At 39.4% G+C, this 26859-nt stretch overlaps 1 protein-coding gene across 1 annotated transcript in view; it reads right to left on the bottom strand.

The window, feature by feature from the left end:
* Nucleotides 1-26859, bottom strand: part of plxna2 (plexin A2) — a 455048-nt gene that overhangs the window by 75258 nt on the left and 352931 nt on the right. Inside the window, exons 15-18 of the mRNA XM_043716237.1 lie at nucleotides 26126-26262; nucleotides 18247-18414; nucleotides 6781-6874; nucleotides 2539-2778 (exon numbers count right to left, since the gene is read on the bottom strand). Coding sequence (XP_043572172.1) covers nucleotides 2539-2778; nucleotides 6781-6874; nucleotides 18247-18414; nucleotides 26126-26262 — 639 coding nt within the window. The remainder of the gene's footprint in view (nucleotides 1-2538; nucleotides 2779-6780; nucleotides 6875-18246; nucleotides 18415-26125; nucleotides 26263-26859) is intronic.

Here is a 26859-nt window from a genome sequence, read left to right on the forward strand (position 1 = left end):
GGTCAGGAAGAAGATTGCAGGTTAGGAAGGCGGTGCTGAGTTTGATGGATTTGACTGAGACAAGGTGGGGGGAGGGGAAATGAGGAAACTGGAGAAATCTGAGTTAATCCCTTGTGGTTTGAGGGTTCTTAGGCGGAAGATGAAGCGCTCTTCCTCCAGCTATCGTGTTGCTATGGTCTGGTGATAGAGGAGTCCAAGGACCTGCATGTCCTTGGTGGAGTGGGAGGGGGAGTTGAAGTGTTGAGCCACGTGGTGGTTGGGTTGGTTGGTCCGGGTGTCCCCGAGGTGTTCTCTGAAACAATCCGCAAGTAGGTGGCCTGTCTCCCCAATATAGAGGAGGCCACATCGGGTGCAGCGGATGCAGTAAATGATGTGTGTGGAGGTGCAGGTGAATTTTTGGCGGATATGGAAGGATCCCTTGGGGCCTTGGAGGGAAGTAAGTTGGGGAGGTGTGGGCCCAAGTTTTGCATTTCTTGCGGTTGCAGGGGAAGGTGCCGGGAGTGGAGATTGGGTTGGTGGGGTGTGTGGACCTGACAAGGGAGTCACGGAGGGAGTGGTCTTTTTGCAACTCTGATAGGGGAGGGGAGGGAAATAGATCCCTGGTGGTGGGATCCTTTTACAGGTGGCGGAAATAAGAGTGGGGATGGAAATATATCCTTGGTGGTGGGGTCTGTTTGGAGGTCGTGGAAATGACAAAGGATGATACGATGTATCTGGAGGTTGGTGGGGTGGTAAGTGAGAACCAGTGGGGTTCTGTCCTGGTGGCGATTGGAAGGGTGGGGTTCAAGGGCGGAGGAGCGGAAAGTGGAGGAGATGTGGTGGAGAGCATCGTCAACCACGTCTGAGGGGAAATTGCGGTCTTTGAAGAAGGAGGCCATCTGGGTTGTTCGGTACTGGAATTGGTCCTCCTGGGAGCAGATGCGGCGAAGGCGAAGGAATTGGGAATATGGGATGGCATTTTACAGGGGGCAGGGTGGGAGTCTAGGTAGCTGTGGGAGTCAGTCGGTTGTTTTCAAATCTGCTAAACAGATCCTGAGTGCACAGGATTCTTGAACTACTTGAACAGCAGGAAGTGTAGAGGTCGCAGTAGGTCTAGTCATGATATCATCACCTTGCCACATGATAAAATCCATTTATCTCAGATAATTTATCTTAACACCAACTGCAAAAATAAAGCCAATACTAGAACCTTCAAAACATCAATTACAGCTGGAAAATATCACAGTTGGAGGTGAAGTGGTTGTCGCTCCTATGAGCATTCTTAATAAACAAACACTTAGCATTTTAAAATCATAATTTTTGAATTAGTGTTCTTTTCTTTTTTGCAAAAGAGTCTGCATTATTTTTCTCCAGGCTGATGGTTCAAGAAAATTAAGTCTTTTAAAATAGCCTGCTGTGCAGAATGAGACAATTCTATTCAGTCCCTTGTCAGTGCTGTTGTTCAATTAGAACCATCTACTATAATCCCATTTCCCCCTTATTCATTTTACACATATTAATCCAAATGCCCTTTACATGATATTAATGACTCCTTTCTCAATTAGCTGTTAATGGTTAAAGCACTACATGTTCTAATTACCTGAATATAGAAAAAAAAACACCCCCTCACATTCTTTGTGATAACCTTGAAATTATGATTCCTTCATTTTCTTTTCAGATCAATTTGTTATACCAGTAAGCTTTCACTGTTCATCCATTTTCCCATTCTTTAGAAACAATTAAAGTTAGGTCCTTTCCCATTGCATGCAATTTTGACTTATGTTATTTATGTACCTATTTTCAAATATTATGGCAAACCCCTTCCCAAAATTTCTTCTACATATAGTCTTCAAATGTAAGTTCATGGAGATCCATCCACTGAAAGCCTAGCTTCCACAAGCTAGTTTGATAAATACTCTGCAATTTACCAGGGAAAAAAATCACATGCACTGTGATAGGGAGAAAGAAACACATACATACAAGAGACCATTATTAGAAGGAAGTAACCTTTCATTCTTCGGTTAAATTGGTTGAACTTTGTAGCTTTCTATATATGAACAGGTATAGCAGCAGTGTTATCTTCCTCACTGACTAAAACAGTTCAGAAAATCTGAATTCAAATTTCATTAGGCAGTTGAGAACTAGAATTGTTAATAAAAACAAATTGGTACAAAAATAGTCACGAAACTGTCAGACTGTCATAAAAACCGAGTGTTTCACTAGAGTCTGTCAGCAAAGGCTTTACCCAGCCTTGCCTGTGATTTGATCATTGGTGACTTTTAGCTGCACTCTGAAATTTCATAGGAGGCCAGTTAATTTGTGACTGATACAAGACATCCCATTGCGTTCTCAGGACAATTGGGGATGGTTAATAAACAGCATGCTGGTCAGCAACACCTACAACTGAAGAACAAAATGAAGAATCTTCTAGATCAACCTGGTATTATCATCAAAGGCTGTTATTTGACTGACACATCGAATGAAAACCAATATCTATAAATTTCATTGATGGGTTAAGGGTGTAATATTGCATTCCAACTTACGGATCTTAGCACATACTTTCAGTATAATTGGGGAGCCTGGCTTCTGTTCCAACATGCCTGTCGTACTCAGAGGTTCAAATGTCGGGTTGGGGTAGAAGATGAAATTTGTATTATTGTAGATAAGCAGCGTCTGCACGTTGTCAAAGACAAAACCAAACTCATCTGGCCGTTCCACGGTGTCTATCCCTGGTCTGTACTCGTGTGTAAGAGCTGGGGCACGACAAGTCATGGTCGTTGAATTCAGTACTTCACACACCTGGTGGTACAGAATAAAAAAAATCAACATTTAACTTTTGAAATATTGCCTACACTTTCAAAATCCTGAATGTTCTGCTTTATAACCTGCATTTTTCATTAATATCTAATACATTATCTTGTAAGAGATGTGCATTAAAGCAAATCAAAAAACACTTACACCCAACACTTTTGGAATCACTTCAGAGCTATTTGAAAACTGGTAGCCCTCAAAAGTCACTAATATTCTAAAAGGGCTATATAGCTCTATTCATAATGAATGCAATAGAAAAATAGTCATTGTACTGTAAGTAATACTAATTAACAGTATAGCAATTATGCCTACAAGTTGTTGAGTTATATCTTGGGGATTCACACTGCAGCACCACTGACATCTCCTATTTTTGTTTTGCAGTGCAAGCTATTTTCAAGTTTAGCATGATCTCACCTAACAGTAAGTTGCTTTACAAAGAATGCAAAATAAACCAAAGTAAAACCAAAGTCCAAAGTATCAGAGAGTTTGGGCAGGATTTTCATCCTCCACTAACGCCAAGATCAGGGTGGGAAGATGCTCAAAATAGTGACACCAGTCAACATATCAATTTTACAGCTTCAACCTGCCCCCTGGCCATTTTTCTGGAAGAAGAGTAACTGGTTAACCTCATTGACAGTAACTGCTTAAGCAAGTGGGTTTGAGTGGGTGGAACTCTATGGAGTTACTTCAAGCCAATTGAAGTGGACTTTTCCCATTGCCCTCCAGGTTCCCTGAGCCAGACGGTTTTTCTGCTGGAGGCTGTCACCAAGCTGGTACTCTAGCCAGGCTTAACTACCTACCCTGCAAAGCCATTTTGTATTAGGATTTTCAAGAAGTTGGAGAAGAGGGCTCCAACATTTCCAAGAACCCTCAGCATCATGTATCTCTCACAGCATCCTGCTGCAATTTCTGAGCTGGAAGGCATCTGATCGACCCCCCTCAGCTTTGAGAGTCCACCTGTCTCAGTGTGCCAATCCGCTGGCCATTAATTGGCTGCTTACAGTAAATGACCATTTCCCACAGTGGACCTCTCATGCACAAAACTACTGGCCAATCTTTTGGACTCATCAGCACCAGAGGGCAGCAATGGCCGATACCTGTATCACACCTACCTGAGGTCTCAGATCAAGGAGGGAACTCAATCTACAGATGATTGTGGGGGGCTTTGGCGGGGGGGGATGTGGGTGTTGAGAGAGAGTCCAGCCACAGTTTCTCCCCAAGAGCTGACACACCACAGGGCTTGTTTGTTGGACTCCCTCCTGCTGAGCCCCACACTCAGCTCTGTTTTAAATACCAGTACTGGCTGGATGAGCTTCTTCATTGCTGACTTAAATGCCTCAATAGGTGGCAGGATAGTGAGGTCACCCAGAGGTCTCCAACCACCACATCCCTGACATAGAGGGTGGGGGTTGGGAGCAAAAGTCTGCAGGGTCCTCGCTCACCATGCTCCCACTCAATTGAACATTTCCCCACCCCCATTGAACCCACAAGAGGACGACACAGGATTTTGTCTATAAATTCTGTAAATAGCACTCACATATTGATTACGTATTATTATAACGCATAGGAACTAAACTGTGCTGCAAATTATGTGAACACATGAGATCAATGCTATGTTCCCTCTAGTCTTTAAAACACTGCGGTGATACCTTTCCTTTCTACATTAAAGAAAATCGATATCCTTACAGGCTACAATGATGTACCTGAACTATAGTTTGATGTACAGTAAGCTTTATTTTTCATTTCACTTTTCCTCTAGGGAAAGTTAATTTGAACTAAATTTCCTAGCATGAATACACTTCACAAATGAGATCCTGTGAGCTGAAGCAAAACTGAACATTCTAGATATTGAATTGAAATTCCATACGGTCAATTCACTTGAGTCAAGCAAACTCCCACGAGTTTTTTTTTCACAGAGAGGAAATAGCTAATTTACTTAATTAAAGAATGACCACAGATAAAATACAAAATTAAATCTACATAGATTTCTCTTTCTCTCATCCTCTGAGTTTCATTTCTCTTTATGCTGACAAAGCTTCTTTTGTCTAAAGTTAATCTTCCATTAAACACCATTAAAGAGATTCAGAAATTCCATTAACCCTCTCTATGTGAATCTAAAAGCTGAGGATTTTGCACAAAATGCATTAGCTCTTCTGCATTCCACAAAGCTGCAGTGCATCATCCTGAAATTGCAGCTCATTGTTTTTTGACTGGATTTAAGGCTTATTGTGGAACAAAATACTTAAAATGCTGCTTCTTAATCCTTCTCTACATTTGCAATATTTATGAGAATAAACAATAAATGATGACTCCAAACACCCATTATGCTTATATTAAATTTATTAGATTAGACAAAATATTAATACAAAATCTGATTGGCTGTTTGGACAAAAACAGGCTGCAGAGTTGTGATGAAACCCTGCATTTTGAAGTGTATTATTTCATTCAGATTTTCAGCATCTGTAGAATTTTGCTTTTGTTCCCATCGATGCCCTGTCACCTTCACCCAGCCCATTGTGCTTCGCTGCCCCACATCTCCTCACAACCAGGCACAAGGGCATTCACCAAGCTAGATCACTTTTACAGGACAAGCTGACACATTAACGGAAGGGAGATGACCAAACTCAGAGGAAACACTGGCATCAGTACAAATGCTCCTGCCACTAGTGGAGATCACCATCTATGTAACTTGTGGAGGTATACAGCCAGGCAGATGGCTGGGCTAGTAGCATTCCGAGTAAGAGGAGGAAGGACTATTCTTGTGGTGGACGTCCTCTCCTGCAGGAGATTTTCCAATTGCAAACACTAGGCCATTGTTTTTATCTCAAAGAATTTTTTTTCTAACTTGTCAGCACTTCACAATTTAAAAACTTAATTGAAAATTTTCCTTAATATGCTACAGTCGAATGAGAGATTATGTGAGATCGAAACAATACAACTATCATGCAGAAACAAAAACAGAAATTTCTGGAAAAGCTCAGCAGGTCTGGCTGTGGAGAGAAAGCAGAGTTAATGTTTCGGGTCCAGTAACCTTCCTCAGAACTGATGGTAGCTATGAAAAAGTTGTTTTTTATGCAGAAGGTAGGGTATAGGGAGAGGGTAAGGAGTAAACTATAGGTGGAGATAGAGCTCACGAAAGAGAACAACAGTTGGACAGATAAAGAAGTAGATAATGATAATCCTAGGAGAATGAGTAGCTACTTATGGGGACGATTAGTGACTAACAACGGGTTGTGTGTAATAGCAGTCCATGTGATAACAAAGCCCAGTGTGTGGGGTTGGGGTAAAGACATGGGAGAAGGTAGCTCAAGGCCTAAAATTGTTGAACTTGATACTGAGTCTAGAAGGTCCCCATGTAGAAAATGAGGTGCTGTTCTTCCGGCTTGCACTGAGCTTTGTTGGAGCACTGTAGCAAGTCTGAGACAAAGATGTTAGTCAGGGAACAAGGTGGTGTGTTGAAGTGGCAGGCAACTGGAAGCTCAGGGTCTTTTTTGCAGACAAAATATAGGTGTTCTGTGAAGTGGTCACCCAGTGTACTCTTCATTTTCTCAAATGGAGAGGAGACCATATTGTAAGCAGCGAATGCAGTAGACTAGACTGAGTGAAGCAAGGGTAATGTGCTGTTTCACCTGGAAGGTGTGTTTGGGCCTTGATTACTTTGGAAGGAGAAAGTAAACAGGAAGGTGTTACTCTTCTGCAGTTGAAGGGTAAGGTACCATGGGGCTGTTCGAATGAAGGAGGAGTGGACCAGGGTGTCCCAGCTGGAATGGAAGGATGACAAGGGGAGGGGAGGGGAATATGTATCTGGTGGTGGTCAGATGGAGTTGGCAGAAATGGTGGCTAATGATCCTGTGTTTGTGGCTAATGGTGGGATGCTAGGTATCTATCATTCAGTATCACTATTATATAATGGAATAAACAAACTAGTATTTGGTGCACTAAGGTAATTCAGTATCAAACACAAATAGCATACACCAATCCATAACTTACATTAAGAGATTCCCGGTTGTTATGCTTCACACGGATCCTTGGCTCCTGGATTATATCCAAGTTTGTTCCAAACACAGTTAAAGAAGTATTTCCACTAAGGTATGACAAAGAACAGAGCTTTTTTAACTTGATAAATATTGAACAAATTTGACTGTTAATAGATAACATTTCAATAAATAATTTACAGCTTCATAGCCTCATAACAAAATCACATTAAAATACGATGATAGTTGTGTGTTGAAAGAGGCACGATCTTCATAAAAAATAGTTTGTCTATTTGTCATTTTACAAAGGCAAGCTAGAAATCACATCAAAGGTCATTATTTTGCCACTTTTATGGAGCCCATAATGTAAACAGTAGAAGCTACTCCAGATCTTCATCCTCAGTCGTCTAAAACTTCAATGGGAAGATGGCTGTTTCAACCAAAATACTAGTAGCCCATAGAATAATCTCTGTCATCAACATTAGAGAAAGTGAACAATTTCTTCTGTATATTAAAATATTGAGATCTGCATTAAACCCCCTCAACAACAGCATTTCTGCCCATCCTGTAAGTGGTTCAGGTGTCTTAAATTCAGTACCATGCCTACTTTGCCCAAATTCTAAACATACAATTGCGTAACCCGCAGTTATAACAAAACAATGCTCTTGTGATTTGATTCAAACATTTTTCCAATCTTTCTGAAGGTGGCCAGTAGAAGATAGGGATCAATGTCAGATAGGAATTGTGTGATTTGCTTATTTCATTAGAAAGAACTGAAACAAATGTAACAATGGGCAGAGTGTTTGTTCCATGAAATCTGGCGAGCAAACAACATGGAGCAGCATAGTGGTATCATCCCAACGCCAAGGTACTTTCTGGAGAAGGGTCTGTGGCAGAAGTGATATCTAACTGCATGTGGCATGGAGTAAATTAGGGCAAGTTACATGTCAATTTAGACCAATTGGCAGACACGACTTAGTCCAGCTCCCCCACACTCCCCTTGAGGTCAGGCAGCCTTCCACAATGGCAGTTTAATTTTTAAAAATGTGAATGTTTTAGAAGTGAGAAGAGGGTACATCAAGATGGAATTACCATCACTCCTATCTGTAAGAAGAAGTTGCAGTTCCTTCTGCTCTGAGCATCCACACCACATCCTTAATTGGACAGTGAACACACTGACCACAAATTGGCCAATTTGGGAAAAGCCACTGCTGGGTTACTATTTCTAACACAAGCTAGGGGTCAGGCCCCACTTGAGTGAGATTCATGGTGCCCAGGCTACCATGGCTTGGAGCAACTTTTCTCATGCAATCTTCTGCTCAATTAAATATGCAACCGGACCATTTTCTCAGGGAAGCCAGCATTGATGCCATTGGCGCTATATTGTAATCCCAGCTGCACACCATTTCAGTTGCACAAACTGGGTATCACCCCTCACACACTGGTGCTTGACCTTTGTCACCAAAGACATGGCCCAGACGAAAGAAAACTGCCTTCCCTGCCTCGTGGACAAAGATTCTGGAGGACCTGACTGATGGGGCGGTGAAGAGGAAAGCAATGCTCTCTCCTGTAGTTGACCACAGGAAGTCATACCACCTGATCAGGCCAACTTCAATGCAAATTGCAGTCCTGGAACTGCTGTGTCTGTTCTGAAGTGGATGCTTGGTGGTGCAAGAAGGAAGTCAATGATCTTTTGTGCTCTGCAAAGGTGTCACCATCTTCTGTCTGCTTCCTCACACTCAACACTGTCAGTCACTCTTACTTTGACACTACACACGCCACTCCCCAAGGCTCAGCGCCCACAGCTCTTACTCTTACTGTTCTGTGCAGCATTCCCACTCAGTGGCTCTCACCTATTCCATCTGCACTGACTGCTAACACTTCCTCCCCTCTTAACTTACTTCTCACTCACTGCAGACACTTCACCAGTTCTCCTGCTCCTGTAGTACCGTTACTTCAATCATATCAAATCCTTTCCTAAGTCTCACTACAGGAAACATTGGCCTAACCTTTGAACTGATGCTTCCACAGTGCCTTGACCAGCCTATCTATGATTCCCCGATAATTTCACACTCAACGTGTAGGACTGATCATAGCCCAATCTCTGGGTTTCAAGCACACAGATCCCCAGACTCTAGTCGGACCAGGTGCTTGACCAACTGTGACTGAGGTCCTGGAGGGCTAGAATTGAACAGGACCCCTCTCTGTCATCCCCTCTCCTCCTCTAAGGTCCACCATCCCTTTGAGTTTCACATATGACTGTTTGCTTGAAACGTATGCAACATATTTGCCATGTAACCTGCTGCACATGCTACAGGTGTGATCCTTGACGTAGCATAGTGCAACACAGGGAAATGTCCACCCACTCACCTGTAAAGAGTCTACACTGTCACCATGCTGCTGATCTGTCCCTTTGCACCTAAAATTAAGGCATACCTCAAAAGGCTGGCAGCATGTAACTTGACACTAAAAGTGCTGTATGTTAAGAAAGCAACGTGATCCACACAGAGGCTGGTGGCTGCAAGTCTGTGCTGAAGCCACTGAGTGTACACTAAGAAAGTAACGTGAAGTTATAGATTCTCTGAGCAAGTGCAAAATCAGTGAACCCTAAGGAAGCAAGTGAAAAGCCATAAGCTGCATCCTGTGCAGATATACTTGAAATGTTTGTCGCTGAACACAAAGTGATCTGGTGGAAACATGCAAGTCACAGGTATACCTGAGCTCTAAAATAAAATCCTGAAGGGTTGAAGTGGTGTGTGATTTATTCCGACGGCAGCCACAATGAAATGGTAAGGCTGCTGGTTTGACAATGTCGATGTATGTGAACGAAGGGTTGAGGAGGGTGGTGGCCATATAGCATATAGGCACACTATGCTGAACACACAGTTGATGGTGACTGGATCAAGCATTCAGGAAGCTTTAGCTGCCAAGTACCTGTTCTGACTTACATCAGAATCTTTTTGCCATCCAGTTTCTTGGGCACCGAGATTAGAATTCAAGATGGCCTGCAAATAATGTAAGTTGGGATTTTAACAGGATGCAAAGACTTGGAAATATGACAGTTGCTGCCAGATGGGAAGATTCTAAAGTTGCCATTTACGGCTTGAGGGGAAAAATTGTAAGAACAATGCTTGAATGTTGAGATTCCGATTATTTCAGACTCTCTGTATTTTCCCAATTTTCTCACTATCACGTACACTAGGGAGGAGAAAATTCTAGTCATATTTTTCTGCAATATAGAAATGTTGACAAGATTTACAAGAAACATTTTTCATTCCATATAATGTGTATCCTGTGTAATAAAGTCTTCAGTGTGAATTGGATGTTCCACTGGTATAACAGTTTCCTGCCTAGATATTGAATGATAAATTATTAAATAGTCTGAGGGACAAATATTACAAAACCACAGCCTAGTGAAACCCTTTTCCAAATACTGTAATGCTGATCGTGGCAGAAACTTTTTCTTGGCAGACTGCTCATTATTTATTAAGAACCACCTGCTCTGCCAGAATGTTAATTAGATGCAAAGAGCTGAATTTCTCACATTATGGGCAATGTGAATCTAAGAACATACCAGCAGAGTTTATGGATGATAATAAAGGAACAGCTGCAGATGTAAGAAAAGCTTGCTCCTCTAAAAATCAGCATCTCAGCAATTTCTTACAAACTACTCTGCAAATCAAATGGCCTGAGGAATATTTGTTAAATGTCTTTGTTTTGGGCTGTACATCGAACAGATCTAAAATCATAATTATACACTTTTAACATGGTATTGCTAAATATGTGCCTAATAGTTTGAGAGAGGTGTTTACAATTTGCATCACATTGAGTTTTGACTGTAATGAGGAATTTTACACCGGTAATGGAAGCACTGCTGGCTTTATGCTTCAGCATCTGTTCTGCTATTTGGAATCTTTCCTCCTCGTGCGGAACAATTATGCTTCCTTCACATGGGTATGGAGTACTGAACAATTGTAGCTTGTGGTAGGCCAGACAGTAATATTTTCATGTGTGCAATTTCTCTTTTCTCAGTACCCCAAAATATCACAGGTAGAAACTGTGAAAATAACAGCAGCACATGTTTAATAAAGAGTTTAATTTAGACCTTGTATTTTGATATGTCTATGTCTACAGAAACTAACCAGAAATCTAAAACACAATCATTCAAGTGGAACACTGTCAAAGCAAACATATTGATGGAAATTTGAGTGAAATTTGATAAACGCAGTGCTGATAGCATTTTATGCCTCAATAAATCTCAGCATGTAAATAAAGCTGACGAAAAGGTCTGGCAGACCGACGAACTAAAATCGACTGGAGCACACTGCCACTATGACTCAGACTGTGGCCACTTTATAGCCTGAATCTTCGATAGTTTCCATTCTCAAATGAGTCGCTGTAAAATTTACACACTTCCAGTATCAAATGTTCATTTTCAGGTGAATATTGTTAAAAAGAGTCTCCTAAATTCTGATGTCAATTTAGCCATCCAGTATGGCATGTTTCTCATTTATAATCATCAGATGCCATCTTGTACGGACCGAGCTGTCAGTATCAAGGATAGCAATAAGCTTGGGTTGTTAGAGATTACATAAAGGCAGTAATTGGGAGCATTTGTTCTTTTTAAGATTCATCCTGCCCTTTCTGCCTGACTTTCTTAAACCAAAGCATGAAATCTCTGCTTGAGCAGAGTCAGTGCCCACTGAGCAGGCAGAGTCATGTAACAAAGCAATGCTTGACAGAGAATTGCTTTGTGCTCAGCCATTTCCTCTTGGTGTTTTTAGTCTCACCTTCATCTGTCCCATTAGGAAATAGTACTCTAAAATAGAATTGCTAAAAGCTTTGTAATGCATGTAACATTTTCATCCCTTGTGGACCTATACAATGAGATTATGAGAACTGAGGACTATATCCCTAAATCAAGGACTTCAATTAGAAACTGCTGCAGGAGTTTGGCATTGAGAACTGAGTGTTTGCAACATTTGTTCTAATGACATTGGAAACTTTTCTCACACCAGCACTTACGTAGGGACAAAATTAGCTCAAGGAGATGATAAATACTTTCTTCTCCTTCTTTTTATCAAACCTTTGGGTTATTATTTATGGCATGTTCATTGTTTTTAGATAGGTGACTAGCCAGCTTTTGCCAATATAATTGATAAAAGCGGTAGAGAGGTAAAAGAAAACATATAAAGAGTATTTCACCTTTGACAGAGGAACTCAGCAGGTTTGACAAACTCTACCAAAATAAGAGGTGGAGATGCCAGTGTTGGACTCAGGTGGACAAAGTTAAAAATGACACAACACCAGGTTATAGTCCAACAGATTTATTTGGAGGTACTGGCTTTTGAAGTGCTGCTCCTTCATCAGGTGGTTGTGGAACAGGATCGTAAGACACAGAATTTACAGCAAAAGACCTTAGTGTCTCGCAACTGAAACAATATATTGAAGAAACCTAGACTGCTGTTAAGTCTTTCATCTCTTAAAATGGGTTGCAGGTTTTGGTTCATAAATATGTAAATCCCATAATTTCTTTCCAGTCACATTCTCGAGGTAACTTAAGGTTTTATATTTTAAACAAAAGTGACACCCCAGCTCAGACAATGCTATAAAGGTGTGAGGTTAGAGTCTGTCTGTATCCCAATCTTGAGCCAAACTGGTTCTATCTCCAAAGTAGGAATTTATAAAATGCTACATGCATTGATTGCTTGCACTGACTGCCTGTTGATTGCGTGCTTTTTGAACAAAATAGAATGCATCTGCAATTATAATTCTGCAAATGCAAATTCACCCCATAGACTCATATGTGTATGTGTGCGCACGTGAGGGAGAAAGAGAAAGAGAGAGAATGAGTTTGTGTGTGTGGGTTTATGTATGTGAGTGTGAGAATGAGAGTTTGCATGCTTGTAGACAATGTGCAGGAGTGTGATGGAGTATGAGCCTGTGAGAGGGTGTGTGTCTGAGAGTGAGCGTGTGTATGAGAGAAGATCTGTGTATGCTTACATGGTGCACATACTCATGCGGCAGGTACTCATGTGACTCGGCCAACATTGTCTATCTCATTTGCTGCAGGCAAGGATGACCTGAGTATGGTACATTGGCGAGACTAAGCAGATACTACGACAACGGATGAATGGATACGACACAACAATCACCAAACAGGGATGTTCCCTCCCAGTCAGGGAGCACTTCAGCGTCAGGGAACTTCGGCCTTGGATCTTCAGGTGATCATCCTCCAAGGTGGACTTTGGGATACGCAAAAACGCAGAGTGGCCGAGCAGAGGTTCAGTAGTCATGAGGATGGCCTCAACCAGGACCTTGAGCTCATGTCATACTACAGGTGACACCACTACACTATACACACACACTCTTATATATTCACACAGACCTTCTCTCATACACACACATTCTTTCAGACACACACACCCCACACTCTCACCCATGCACATATCCTCTCACAGGCCATCTCTCTCTCGCGCGCAAACACACACACACTTTCTCTCTCCCCCCTCATGTGCCTGCACAAACACTTAAGTCTATGTGGTGAGTTTGCATTTGCAGAATTGTAATTGTAGATACATTCTATTTTGTTCAAAAAGCACACAATCTTCAGGCAGTCAATGGAAGCAGTCAAAAAGTGTGGTGCTGGAAAAGCACAGCCAGTCAGGCAGCATCCAAGGAACACGACAATTGACGTTTCAAGCATAAGCTCTTCATCAGTCAATGCAAGCAGTCAATCCATGTAACACTTTATAAATTCCTGCTTTGGAAATAAAATCAGTCTGGCTCAAGATTGGAATACAGGCAGACTCTAACCTCATTAGTTTAATGCATTGTCTGAGCTGAGATGTCACCTCTTTTTATAAAAATCTTAAAGTTATTTCGAGAATGTGACTGAAAAGATTCTGAGATTTACATATTAGTGAACCAAAACCTGCAACCCATTCTAAAAGATGAAAGATTTAACAGCAATCTAGGTTTGTTCAATATATTGTTTCAGTTGCATGACACTGAGATCTTTTGCTATAACTTATGTGTCTTATAATCCCGCTCCATAATTACCCGAAGGAGCAGCACTCTGAAAGCCAGTTGGACTTTAAACTGTCGTTGTGTGATTTTTAACTTTGCTTACTGAAATAAGCTGATCTTATGGCCTTGGTTTTGCTAAAACTAGGGCAATGTTTAAAAATCCAAAAGACCCTGTATTGTGTATTTCTAGAGGTTGAATTTTCTAGGATAGTGCAATTATTATCATCATGCCTTTTCTCTTTTCCTCTCTTTGGCAAGAGTGACTTTCTCTCTGAAATTGCAGTTTCCCTCAATCACAGCACACTTTGATTAGTTACTTACTTTGATTGACTCATTAAAGTAAGCACTTCCAGTTTCTGACTGTGAAGCCTTTGAAGGAATGCTGTGACAATGCAGTGTTACAGATGCTGCCATCACATCACAAGTGTGTTTGGTCTCACAATAGCAGATCTCTCAAATTTGAGAGGATGCCAAAGCCACTTTTGCAGAAGTTTCAAAGAGTAAGATCATAAGATATGTCTTTGGCTAGTACGGGAGGCAGTCAAAGTCAAATTCATGCACTATGAATTTGAAGAGCATAGGATCTTCATATTTCACCTCCAGGACATGAATGATTAGGGCCAACTATAGTAAAACAGATTGCGGCATCATTGGCTATTTTATATGTTGTTTTAAAATGATCTAGTGGCTTTCTTTTTTAGACATTGGAGTGATTACATTTATATAGGAATGTTGAACAAATGACAAAGAATAACTCACAAAGTGGAGAACTTAAACCACAATAGAATGCTCGCACAATGATAATCTGCATTAACAAAGACATCAGTAAATGTTCTCCTGTCACTTAGGTGCTTCTTACTTAACATAAAGTCAACCTCAGCCCAGTCTTTGCACTTTCCAAAGCAACAGAAGAAAGGAATCTGCTGACAAAGTTCCAACAATCTCCATAGCATAGTTTTCTTCAATTTTGGGTTGTAATTTAGATGTTGCAACAAGTCAAAGGGATCCTCAGGCATGCACCAGTAATTATGCCAGCACACAAGGTAGCAGATAATCATATTCTCACATAAAGCAAATCAGGGAAGTGAAAAACTCTTGTTATCTGAAGATTTAAAGCAGAAGAAATCAAAGCAACTTTTACATTTTTATAAATGATTGTTTCAATTTATACCTTAATTAAAAACTCAAATTAAAAGTAAACTACTTCAAAATTGGGTCTTTTTTCTTATAATATTAGACAATCCATAAGTATAAGGTTAGTTTCTTTTGGCAAAAGTTAGCACGGAATTAAAACCCAGTTATATCTCATTCAATAAGGTGCACTATTTCAAGGATTTTTTTTAAACACTGAGTAACAGCACAAAGTAGACTTTTTGCCAATTCAAGATCTGCCATTAGTTGTAGTTAGGGTACTTCAAGTAACAAAATCGCCAATTTGAATCAAATCACCAATCACCAATAGTATTCTGGACATGACAAGAACACTGACAGTTTTGCTATTAACAATATCAGAAATACTGGGTTACAAATTGTCATGACATGTACATTTTGCCTATACATTTGGCATGTTCTGTATAAGGTATATCCTTGTCATAGATAGCTCGGCTATAATGATTGGAATTCATGTGCTTTTGATTGCTTGGTAAGCTAATTATATGAAGTGTTTGTTACTCTGCGAAGGATCAGTGCTTTAAATTGAAAGTGCAATCAAAGTCTTGATAAACTTGCAGAGAGGGAATGCGTGAAAAGGTGCAATATTGCATAGTAATTCTCATAGTTGTATGTTGTGATTCTCAGACATCCCAGAGGAAAGCACTCAGAAGAAGTGAAAAAATCATATCAAGAGAAGTCCCATTGCTGGTTAGTCGCATTTTTCCTTACCAATTTGAAGAAAATGAAAGCAGCTTGACTATGCTTAATTAAAATATACCAAATCACAGCATCATAATATGAGCTGTATTGCAGTATAGAGCTTGAATATTGCTGAAAAACAATATCAATAAATTGTATCCTTTTTCAGCAATCATTATACATGAAGCATATTCATAAAATAGAATATTCACAATAGGTTGATTAGTCTGATCAACCACAACAGTTTCTGTATAAATTCTAAAACACTTTAAATCAGAGCAGCATTTTGCAATTATTATAAAAATATGAACTCAGGATATCATACCGAAGAAAAATGGAGACTTGCATGCAGTTAAACAAATAGCTGCTTAAATATGTGCATTTACATTTCTTGTTTGATTTTGATTCAAAGAAGTGTTTTTTTTTGCTTCACTTTGACACTTTAAAACTGGACATTAAGAGGGCCTGACTGATGGAACATAGACAGAGACTTTCTCCTTTGAGAGTCTCATTCTCCTTTACTCTGAGTTCAAATCAGACTGATTTACAATTTAGACTGCAATTATTGCTGTAACAATAGCTTTGAGACAAAGTGAAAATATTTTGAATGGTTTCTACAATTATCTAAATTCACTCTAAGTAATGTTTTCCTATTTTTAGACTAAACAGTATTTTCAGGGAGTTACATGGTGTGTCCCATATAGCTCACAGAGTTTTCTTGTTTCTTCATTAATTATGTAACTGGCTTCCTTAGTACCTGCTTGTGCAGTTATGCAACTGGAGAGGTGAGATCTCTGCTACTGCCAGGATCTTCTAGCATCTAAGCTGCTGATGCCACAGTTCAAGCCCAGTTGCATATCACTTCAGTTGTTGCAAGCCAGGTATTACCTTGCACAGCATCCTCTTAGGAAACTGAAACGTCTCTGAAGGGAAACTGGCACACCACTTTCTAGACAGGGTTCTGACAGCCCTGTAAAACTGGTGGAGGAGAAAGGGGCCATTCACTACCCACCAGACCATGTACCAGGAGGAAAAGGCACCAAGCATAATTGGCCAGAAAAATGTTCAATGATCTTCAATGCTCTGCAAGGATAAGAGACCACCTTCTCTGCTCTGCAACTCTCCCACTGCTGAGAACCTTCACCAACATTCATGGATCAGCAGCCTCATTATTGCATGAAGCATCTCCATTCAACGGCTCTCATGCATTTCAACTACTAAACATTCCAGACCCAAGGTTGAAAAGCTATGCAATCCAAAGGCTGACAGACTTGAAGCAAGCTCAAAATGAGTGAGGGCTAAGAAATGAAGCTAATAATGATAAAATGCACCCTTTGTAGATACACGGGATGGCTGTATGGAACTGCCTGGAACATGCATGTTAAAAGTGTCCCTCAGCTCCAAAATGAAATTGTGTAAGACTGAAATGGATTCAGAATTGTTCTGAGATCAGTCATGACGAAATGCTGAAGTCAGACGGCTTGGCTCTGCTCATTTCCATGCACCAAGTCTAGAGTAGGATGCTATCTGTGAATCATTTAAGAATGTCTGCAGAAATAAGCAGTGAGTTGCATCTACTGGGTAACCATGCTGACTTTCAAGTTGAGGATTGCTGCTGTCCAGATCCTCAGTAAAGCAGGGTAGTGTTGCAAGCTGCATGTAAATGAGGCGAGATTCACTAACAATGTGACATAACTGCAAGAAAGTAAGGGAGTCACAATTTAACAGTGAGATTCAGAATGTCTTTGAAATTTGGAACATTTATTTCTCAATGTCCAGATTCAGATTCTTTCAGTTTCACCATATTTTCCAACACTTCACGTCACTGCTGATACCATTCAGGGGCTGGGAAAATTCATCCATGATTTTGTTGCATTAGAAGTTTGTTTTTTAAGCGCTTAGTTGAGCACCATAGCTGCTGTAGTCAGATGTTCTTATAGTAGAAAAAGTAGCTGTACAAATGAATAGACAAATAAATACAAGTGCAATACACAGCTGAAAATGGAAACAAGTCGATGCAAGAGCTGGAATGTATATAATTTAACACTGGACGCACACTGGCCACAGCAATATGCACATGCATGTGACTGAAATGAACCATCATAATCTACTGAAGGGCTATAGTGACGAATGGGCCAGGGAAACCCCTCTACAACACAAAGGGAAAAGGGACATTTAAGGATGAGGATGAGATGATTGCCCTAGCTGGGTGGGATACAGTAACACAAGGGATAACAATGTTTTGGAAACACACCATCAGGGGATTCATTGGCAGTAGAAAGGGATTCAGTGCTGAGGAATGTGCACAAGGTTAGGAGTTTCAATGCACTAAACAGAGATGTCCCTGGGAGGTGTGATACTTTGTAATCATTGCGCATGTCCTGTAACCTTATGATGCGTGAGCAACCTATGTATCTAATGTGACTGTAGGCTGTATAAATGTGTGACTCAAATTATGATCAGGGAAGCAATCTCTCCTATTATGCTATTTCTCCTATGTACCTGTACCTTGGGGAATAAACCTGCTGTCTTGTTTGAACCAGCAACCACCTCAGTTTGCAACTTCATTTTAGAATGCATCAGATGTCATAAGATCTGGTACCTGGCAATGCTCCATTCTGGTTCAATCCGCAGGACAGTGGGATCATCAATAAATTCAAAGTACAAGCTATCCTCCATCTGAGCACGATCAACACTCACTGAAACACGCACAGGGCCAGTACCATGAAGAGATGGAGCAGAAACGCAAACAACTTCAGACACAGATCTCCTTTAAAGAGAAAGATGGGGAAAATGATTAATTCAAGAATGCAATATAGTCTGTCTCTAGCATTACCCAATGTTGCAGTTTTGAAATAAATGTGGACACGCTTCTTCTGAATATGAAAAAGTACAGGATTAGCTGCTCAGATCCGAGAGTGCGCCATGCCAAGTAGTTACAGGCTGATTATACAGGGTTTCATCTACTATTGAAAACCTGCAATTCTAACAGATGCTATCACTAACATTTTTGTACTTATAAATGCTAAAAGTGAAATGTTTGACATTATTTTAGAACTCTGAACTATTCTTTGTTTTAACATACTGAGAAAAAATATGACCATTGCATAATTTTCTTGACCTTTTAGAATTAATACTTACTTCTTACATTGGTAGACATTGAGTGATTTGCAACTCAAACATTTGCACAATCAGGATAACAATTTCTTAAAAATTACCTTTTTCATATTATTTCATCTAATCTGGAATCTGGTATACCCAAGTCTAAATCATCTGCATGATTTGATTATTCTGAGCAAATTCACATACTGAAAACAAATTCCCATTCCTGAATAGCTCATTAGTCCTTACACTGAAGGTGCACTGAGTTAATGTTGCTGCCTCTGTTTGTGTGGAAACAATACTTCTCAAAAACCAGATGGATTTAAACAAAACTTGGTACACATATACGTTATGGTCCAAGTGATTCATTTTCAATGAAAATGTAGAACTAAATGAAGTTTTAAAGGATCTGTTAACATTAGGAGATAGGGCGAGTTGAACCTTTAAGAATAGTAGTGGTTGTTTTATTTAGAATGTTTTGATTGTTTTAGAGTGTTACTGGTAGCCTCTGCTGCTGTGGTGAAATTTGTTCTTGTCAAAATGTGAGCAGAGTTTTCATAGCAGATTATTAAATGGATCAACAGATTTTATTTCCCTTGGATAACCATTTTATTCTCAGGATGTAGGCCTACATATTCCAACCTTCTGACTATTCTCCGCTATCCCATGTCTATTTCTTTTTATATAACGCACGTGAACAAGGCCCAATGGCTCAGATGTAGGGACACTACCACTGCGCCTCAAGACCCCGATATTTTCCAAACAACCTGTTCGGTAATGTTATAACACACTTCTGGAGCAGGTGAGACTTAAACCCAGATCTCCTGACCATATGTAGGGACATATTTGCAGCACAAGACCTCTAATATGATGTCAAAGATAATTTATCATTCAATATCGATCCCCTGTTTACCCTTAAGCTCAACTGCATAACTGATATTACGTGAGCATGCGAATTGGCCTGAAGCCTCCTTATTGAGACGGAAGCTCTTGACTGCATCAACTGGACAGAGAAAAAGCTTTAAGAAAGAGCTTGTGTCATTGTAATAACATTGAATTAACAAAGTATAACAGAAGTACGGACTCTACTTAGTGTCCTTTGAACTTGCTGTGATCTAGGATATGTTGCAGTAAAATGGCACTTTCTCAAAGCAAATCTCAAACACACAGATTGCATTGTGAATCTACTATAATTTAAAAAAAAACATTCTGGCAAGAGGGCACAGTTCACTGCAAATATACGTGAGTCTTAAAAGTAAATTTCTGTCCCCATATATATTATCCACGCACAAATTAATGTGCAATCTTATATTCTCAGTTATTTTATTTTATGCCTTACAATTCAATCTTCCTAACATTGCCCTGTGAGCTTGGAGAATGTATGTGATATTTCATTGCTATGAGCCTGTCTATTCAATTCTTCCATCAAGTTGTCTATGAGGAATTTAAAAAAATTAATTTCTAAAGTGCCAGGATCAATTTCATGTCAGTCGCATAAAACTTTCAAAAGTTGGGTATAAGACCCCAGGATAAAATATAGGCATTCTCCCCCTCGTACTGCACATAAAAAAAAAATTCCCACAGCTTATAAATTGGACATTTGCTTACATACTGCAAGTGCAACTGCATGAGATGAGTAGTGCATACTGATTGATGAGAACAGCAATTATTACATTCAACAAAAGCAGACCCCAGTCATAAGCTCTGCAAAGGGCATCATTAATGTTATGCAGCATCGCAGTGATAGTCTATTAAGATCCAAAGCTATCACAGTGATGCTGGGGTTTTCCAATGTAGTATATGAGAAAGAACATTAGTAAGTGTGGAATGCATGGAACACTCCAGGAGAAGTGCTCTGGTATCCTGGAAGCCTCAGGTGACCCATGCAGCATTACGGTCAGATGCATATTATAATAAAGACTGTATTTTGTGCTACTGCCACCCGTCTGAGCTACTCCAGATTCTTCAGTAATTAGCTATTCAGATTATTATTAGCCTGTCAGGACTATTTTCATGTAATTCTATTCTGTTCAACTCTGTTCATCAGAGAAGATTGAAAATAGAAAGCTGTAATTAGTGTGGATCTCATTAAACTCTTCCCAGCCTGTGGCGCTCAGCCAGAAATCAAACCACATTATTTCTAATGGAATACAGATCGGTTCTATATTAGGAGCTTATTGACTAACATACTGTTCTGTGCCTGCATACAGGCTGAATCATTCCTTAGTATGTTGTGTTAGATAGTAGCTTCATATAGCACACACGGCACTTCTTGTTCTGAATCAGCACTGACCGAGGTAGGCTGTATTTTGCAAACAAATTAAGTTTCCCTTGCTTGCTGTCTTCCACATTCAAGCTGCTTCTTTGATTACTAAGCAATCATTTAAGTCTATGCAAATTTATCCACAATTATCACCTGCAAGATAGCTGCCTGTAATTTTCCATTGCTTGAAGTAGAAATAGAATGTGAGATATTTGCAGACTATTTTCTTTATTCTTAAAAACTGAGCTTCAATATATCCTATACCTAGAACTTCTGCAACCTAAATAATATTAAATATTTAAATTTAATATTATCAAAAAATAATACTGTTTAAATATCATTGGGTTCTGCAGTAACATTGGAACACTACTGAAAAGACAGCAAAGACCTCAAAATTAAGCAAGAACATAGCACATTTGTTGTTTTGGAACTGGTTAAAGTTTGTAACTGAATCACAAGGTTTCAGTAACAATATGATCACTTCCAATGACTCTTGATATCTTCTAAATATTGTGATTTGGTTACAGCCACATGACACATTTCTATTTGATTCTCAAGAGACTAGTTTCAGTCATTTTGTCACTGAAATGTAGCTGTAGCAGTAAAAATGCTGAGAGCCACCAAATCCAATATCTGAAAGCAATTTAACACAATGAACTATAATGTATCTAAACGCAGCATGGATTTTATTTCACAACAGTTCCAGAATTGTTTCAAAACTCGGTAGTGTTGGCGCTGCCTTTGATGAAGTTCAGCATTAGCATGGTGATAAGACAGCGTGCTTCCTGGTGAAGGGCTTTTGCCTGAAACGTTGATTTTTCTGCTCCTCAGATGCTGCCTGACCTGCTGTGCTTTTCCAGCACCACTAATCCAGAATCTGGTTTCCAGCATCTGTAGTCATTGTTTTTACCTCTAATCTCCAGCATCCTCACTTTCACCTCTGCTTCCCAACTTGCCCTCCTAGGTGAGTACAAGAATAAATACCTCACTGACATTAGTCAGTTTCACCAACACCACCAAGTGCAGTGCCTCCCATCTGCTCTTTAAAGACTCAGCACATAAGATAAATTCCCTATAGCCATTGAGGATCTTTTGAACTTGGAACAAAGGAACAGCAGTTTCAAGATCAAGCAGCCCTCTTGGTTGTAAGAAGTCACAGGAAGATAAGTCGTCCCATGCAAAATGGTGAAAATACAGACCTTGCTCCAAAAGATAAAAGCGTCATTTTTAAACTGAGCTGTGAGTCTAGTTGAGGGGGAATACAATATTTTGGCTCTTTGAAGCAAGCAGGCAGATGCATTTCCCGACTCCCACTGGAATTTCTTCAAGGCAACTTACTTTATCTCAAATTCACAGAAAGATATACCAGCCATCAAATGGTCAACTTGGAATACATTTTCTCAATTTCTTTTTAATAGTAAAGTCAGGAGATTGGATTGAAATTAGTTTAATTCATTTTGCTTGATATACTTAAACAGGCAATGGAGAGACCTTTGTAGCTCTCTGTGCTGGATCTGTACCTTGGATCCCAAAATAAATGGGTTACGATCAAATACAATGTAGACAGCAATACCCATTTAAATTGAGAAATCAAAATAAGCTTAACCTCACACAATATTTAAAGGCCAAAGTCAATTCTGATTGATACAACTGATCATTATTTCCAAATTTTAAATCTACTGTATTTGCCTTGCATGTTCCCTCACTTGTTATAACACAAATGCAACAATGCAGATGGTAAAAACCTGAAATGTAAACAAAAACTGATGGAAACCCTCAGGCCAGGCAATATCTATGGAGAGAGGAAATAAGTTAAGGTTCATGTCAATGACTTTTCATTAGATGAGATGCACTATTCTCTCTGATATTCAAATTACATAACAATGATGTAAATCTAAGCACAGATTAAAAGTGCTCTGAGTCAATTTGTACAAATTTACATGTACTAATGGCTTGACAATGCAGGGGTTAAACAAAAAAAACAATACAACAATCAAGCTCAGAAGATAAATACCAATTTCACTATCTACAAGCCATCCCTTATTGTCTATATATTTTTGAGCCTTTCTGGGAATAAAAATTATAAGATTTATCATTAAATAAGATAAACACAGAGGTTCAAAATTGCAGCATTTATTAATTGACATTCATTAACCACAATAAAGAAAATGCCAGGTTACTTAGGTGTCAATCTGACTCCGTGAAATTATCTACAGGTGGGTTTTATTTGAAATGTGGCAAAATTTGTTTTAAAAAAGTAAAATTGTGGTTCAAATACAGCATTGACCAATGCCTTAATTATAATTAAGTTATATTTAATTCATTGGAATCCAAATGAATTAACTGTTGCAATGGAAAGAAGACATTAGACAAACAAAAGGTTAATTTCCACTCTTTGGTATAAACCTATTTACTTGAAGTGATTGGCTACAAAAAAAGGGAACATCAATAAAAACATTGGGTATATTGAAAAGTAATTGAGGTTTGCACTCCTTTCAGGGCAGTGCCTGAGAAGAATTCCCGTAGGGAGCCTACTAAGAGGCTACCTCTTGCTATGTTATTCTATTAAGGATAGAGGGGCAGTTTCTGAGGCTGCAAACCCAATTAGAAGGCCTACAGTAACAATAGGTGCTGCCATTGGAGACAGGAAATCACAAGGCTACTTCCATCTTGAGGAACCCAGTGAAAGATTTTCAGTGGAATAAAATAAATGATGGCCACAAATGCCAGACCAGCGCGGGGATGGGAGGCAGGGGGGGGAGTGAAAGAGAAGGCAAGATAATGGCTGATGGCTGTGGGGTGAGGGGGTGTAGAAATATTTCCGGAGGCCTCAGAGGGGTAGGACAGAGCAGCAGCTGTGAGCACACTTCTCTATACACCTAATTGTCAGGGCAGCACTGGAAAGATCCTGGTCATTGTCCCAAACAGTCTACAATTAGACACTTAATTCTGCAGATTAGCAACCTCTTCCAGTGATGGCCCAACTCTACCACATGGTAATATATCTGACTTTCCTCCCAGTTCTGCCTTCAAAGTTTGTTGTGGAACAGAGAAGATTACGGCCAATGTTTTAATGAGAAAGTGAATGGTTTAATTTTTAGAAACTCATTTGCTTCATTACCTTAAGTGTATAGTCTGTGATACGCCTGAATATTAGGCTTCTATGTTTTGTTGCCTGACAATGCATAGAACAGCAGTAACAATCACTTAAGCCAGTTTATCATACAATTAGATCATGTCTGATCCCATTTCCCTGGTATTATTCCATAGCCTTCAATAATCCGATCTAACACACATCAACCAATCTAACCCTTGAGAGCATTAACTGACCCAGCAGCCACTGAATTTTAAAGGACAAAGCTTCCAAATATGTAGAACATTCTCCTTGATGAAGCCTTTTGTAAACTTATTCCTGAATAGTTTGGCAACAATTTTAAGATTATGTCCTCTTCATCTTAAGTTCCCTACAAAAAGAAATTGCTTCCCTTTATCTAATGAAATACTTTTATTATATTAAACATCTCAATTAGATTATATCAATTTTCTAAAACTGAAAGGAATACAAGCAGAATTTATGCTCCACACCCCTTTCATTCTATCCCCTTTGGGATAAAGGCTCACATTCCATTAGCCTTTGTGATTGATTTTTTTTTTAAATCTAGCATTTAGCTTTTAGTGATTTGTGTACATCAACAACCAAATATCTTTGTGCCTCTGTAGATTCTGGTTTCTTACCATTTAAAAAACACACTAATTTGTCTTCCATGAAACCAAATTAGATGAGCTCACAATTCAACATGTTGAACTCCATTTACTATGGTTTGACCAACTCACTGAATCGATCTATGTCTCTTTGAGAGTTACTAGATGCATCTGTAAGGACAGGATCTTCTTGGCTCTGACAATGGATTCAAATCAATGCAAACTTGAAAGGTTAATGTTTCCTTTCTCTTGCTAATTGCAAATGTTCACATGGGTAGCAAACCTAGAAGAAATCTGGAAGTACTGGTAATTCCAGTTAGGGCTTTAAATTCTTGCAAATTATTTTTAAAAATCTGATTACTGTTGGATCAATGTTATTTCAATCCATGGTAGTAGAGTGCTGGAGAGGCTTCACACCTTTGCATTTAAGATTGATGTTTGAAATTTGTACCTATTATTTGTATCAATTTTGTTAGTTTCCTTTAGTTAGTTACAAATTGCAACACGATATTCTTGCACTAATTATATCACAATTTTTAATCTCTGCATCAACATAAGATGCATTCAGTTTGTTTGATGTTAACTATCTTAGATACAAGCATAACAAAACAGATCAAATTTTCTCACTATATGTGCAATCGGCATAACATGAAAAACAATAGTAAAGCTTGCGGTGGCATAATGGCTCAGTGGTTAGCACAGTGCCAGGGACCTGGGCTTCATTCCTGCCTCAGGCAACTGACTACATGCAGTTTGCACATTCTTCCCGTACCTGCGTGGGTTTCCTCCAGGTGCTCCGGTTTCCTCCCACAAAGATATACAGATCAGGTGAATTGGCCATGCTAAATTGCCCATAATGTTAAGTGCATTCGTCAGGGGTAAGTATAGGGTGGGAGAATGGGTATGGATGGGTTACTCTTTGGTGGTTGGTGTGGACTCATTGGGCCGAAGGGCCTGTTTCCATACTGTAGGGAGTCTTGCATCTTAGAGGACAGTTAAAATTTGAAGTTTACGCCACAATTTTCTTTAATATCTAATCCAACAAATAAAAATATAACCTTGAATTTTCCCAGTGATTCATTCATCTCCCAAAAATCCAGGGATTCAGCCACAATTTCTTTAATATCTAATCCAACAAATAAAAATATAACCTTGAATTTTCCCAGTGATTCATTCATCTCCCAAAAATCCAGGGATTCAGGGGTTTGCAGATGTGGCATTCAGGCAGGTTGTTCCTCATGATGTAGTATGAATTGATATGAATTCACGATATCAACTCAACAAATGTCAATATTTAGAGCATAAGAACTATTCCAACTCCGTTCTGAGGAATCCTGATGCTTCTGGATGGAAAATCATTCTGCACATCATCATCCTAACAGCTCCCCACCCCCACCACCTCCACCACTCTCACCTATAAAACTCGCAAGTTTGATTCCCAAACAACACATTAACGTTGCTGCCGGCTCCAAGATATCTTCCAGTAATTGTTACCATTGTTCCCCCAGACTCTGGGCCTCGATTTGGTTTCAGGTCTTCCAGTGAGGGCTTCTGCCAAAAGGAAAAAAGAGAGAGGAAAATCATACGGATAAAGAGAAATAGAATAAAAGCTGGATTAACTGATAATATTACTTCTCCAGTTTACTCTAACTGATACTGTCGTAGAGAATCTTTTCATGATGCATCACTCTTGTGAAAACATAACCAAAGATCCTTGGCTTACATTTATTAACTTCTGCTTCTTCTCCCTTCCCAAGGGCCCTCAATGATATATACATATCTCTGAAGACTGTCACCTTTGAAGGTTTGAAAAGAATACTTTCAATGACTGCCCTCTATTTCATTCATTTAACTTTTACAACCAGCAGTATCAGTTTGAATTATACAGTTGGTTTTGCAAATCAGTATTTCATTTGGAGCTGTATTATCTTTTAGAATAAGAGAAGATAATAAACAAATTACCATAGTGCCTCGGGAAGTGGAGCAGACCCTTCACTTTATTTTCATCTCTCATTAAATGACTAACTAACAAAAATAAATAATAGCTTCTGATGTTTTCAGGAAGAAAAGGTAATTTAAAACAAATCTATTCACTTTGCTCTGACTCTCTCAACATGGTTCCAGATCTGGTGCATATTACCAAAGGCA

This window comes from Chiloscyllium plagiosum, chromosome 26, assembly GCF_004010195.1.
Source record: "Chiloscyllium plagiosum isolate BGI_BamShark_2017 chromosome 26, ASM401019v2, whole genome shotgun sequence".
NCBI classification, from domain to species: domain Eukaryota; kingdom Metazoa; phylum Chordata; class Chondrichthyes; order Orectolobiformes; family Hemiscylliidae; genus Chiloscyllium; species Chiloscyllium plagiosum.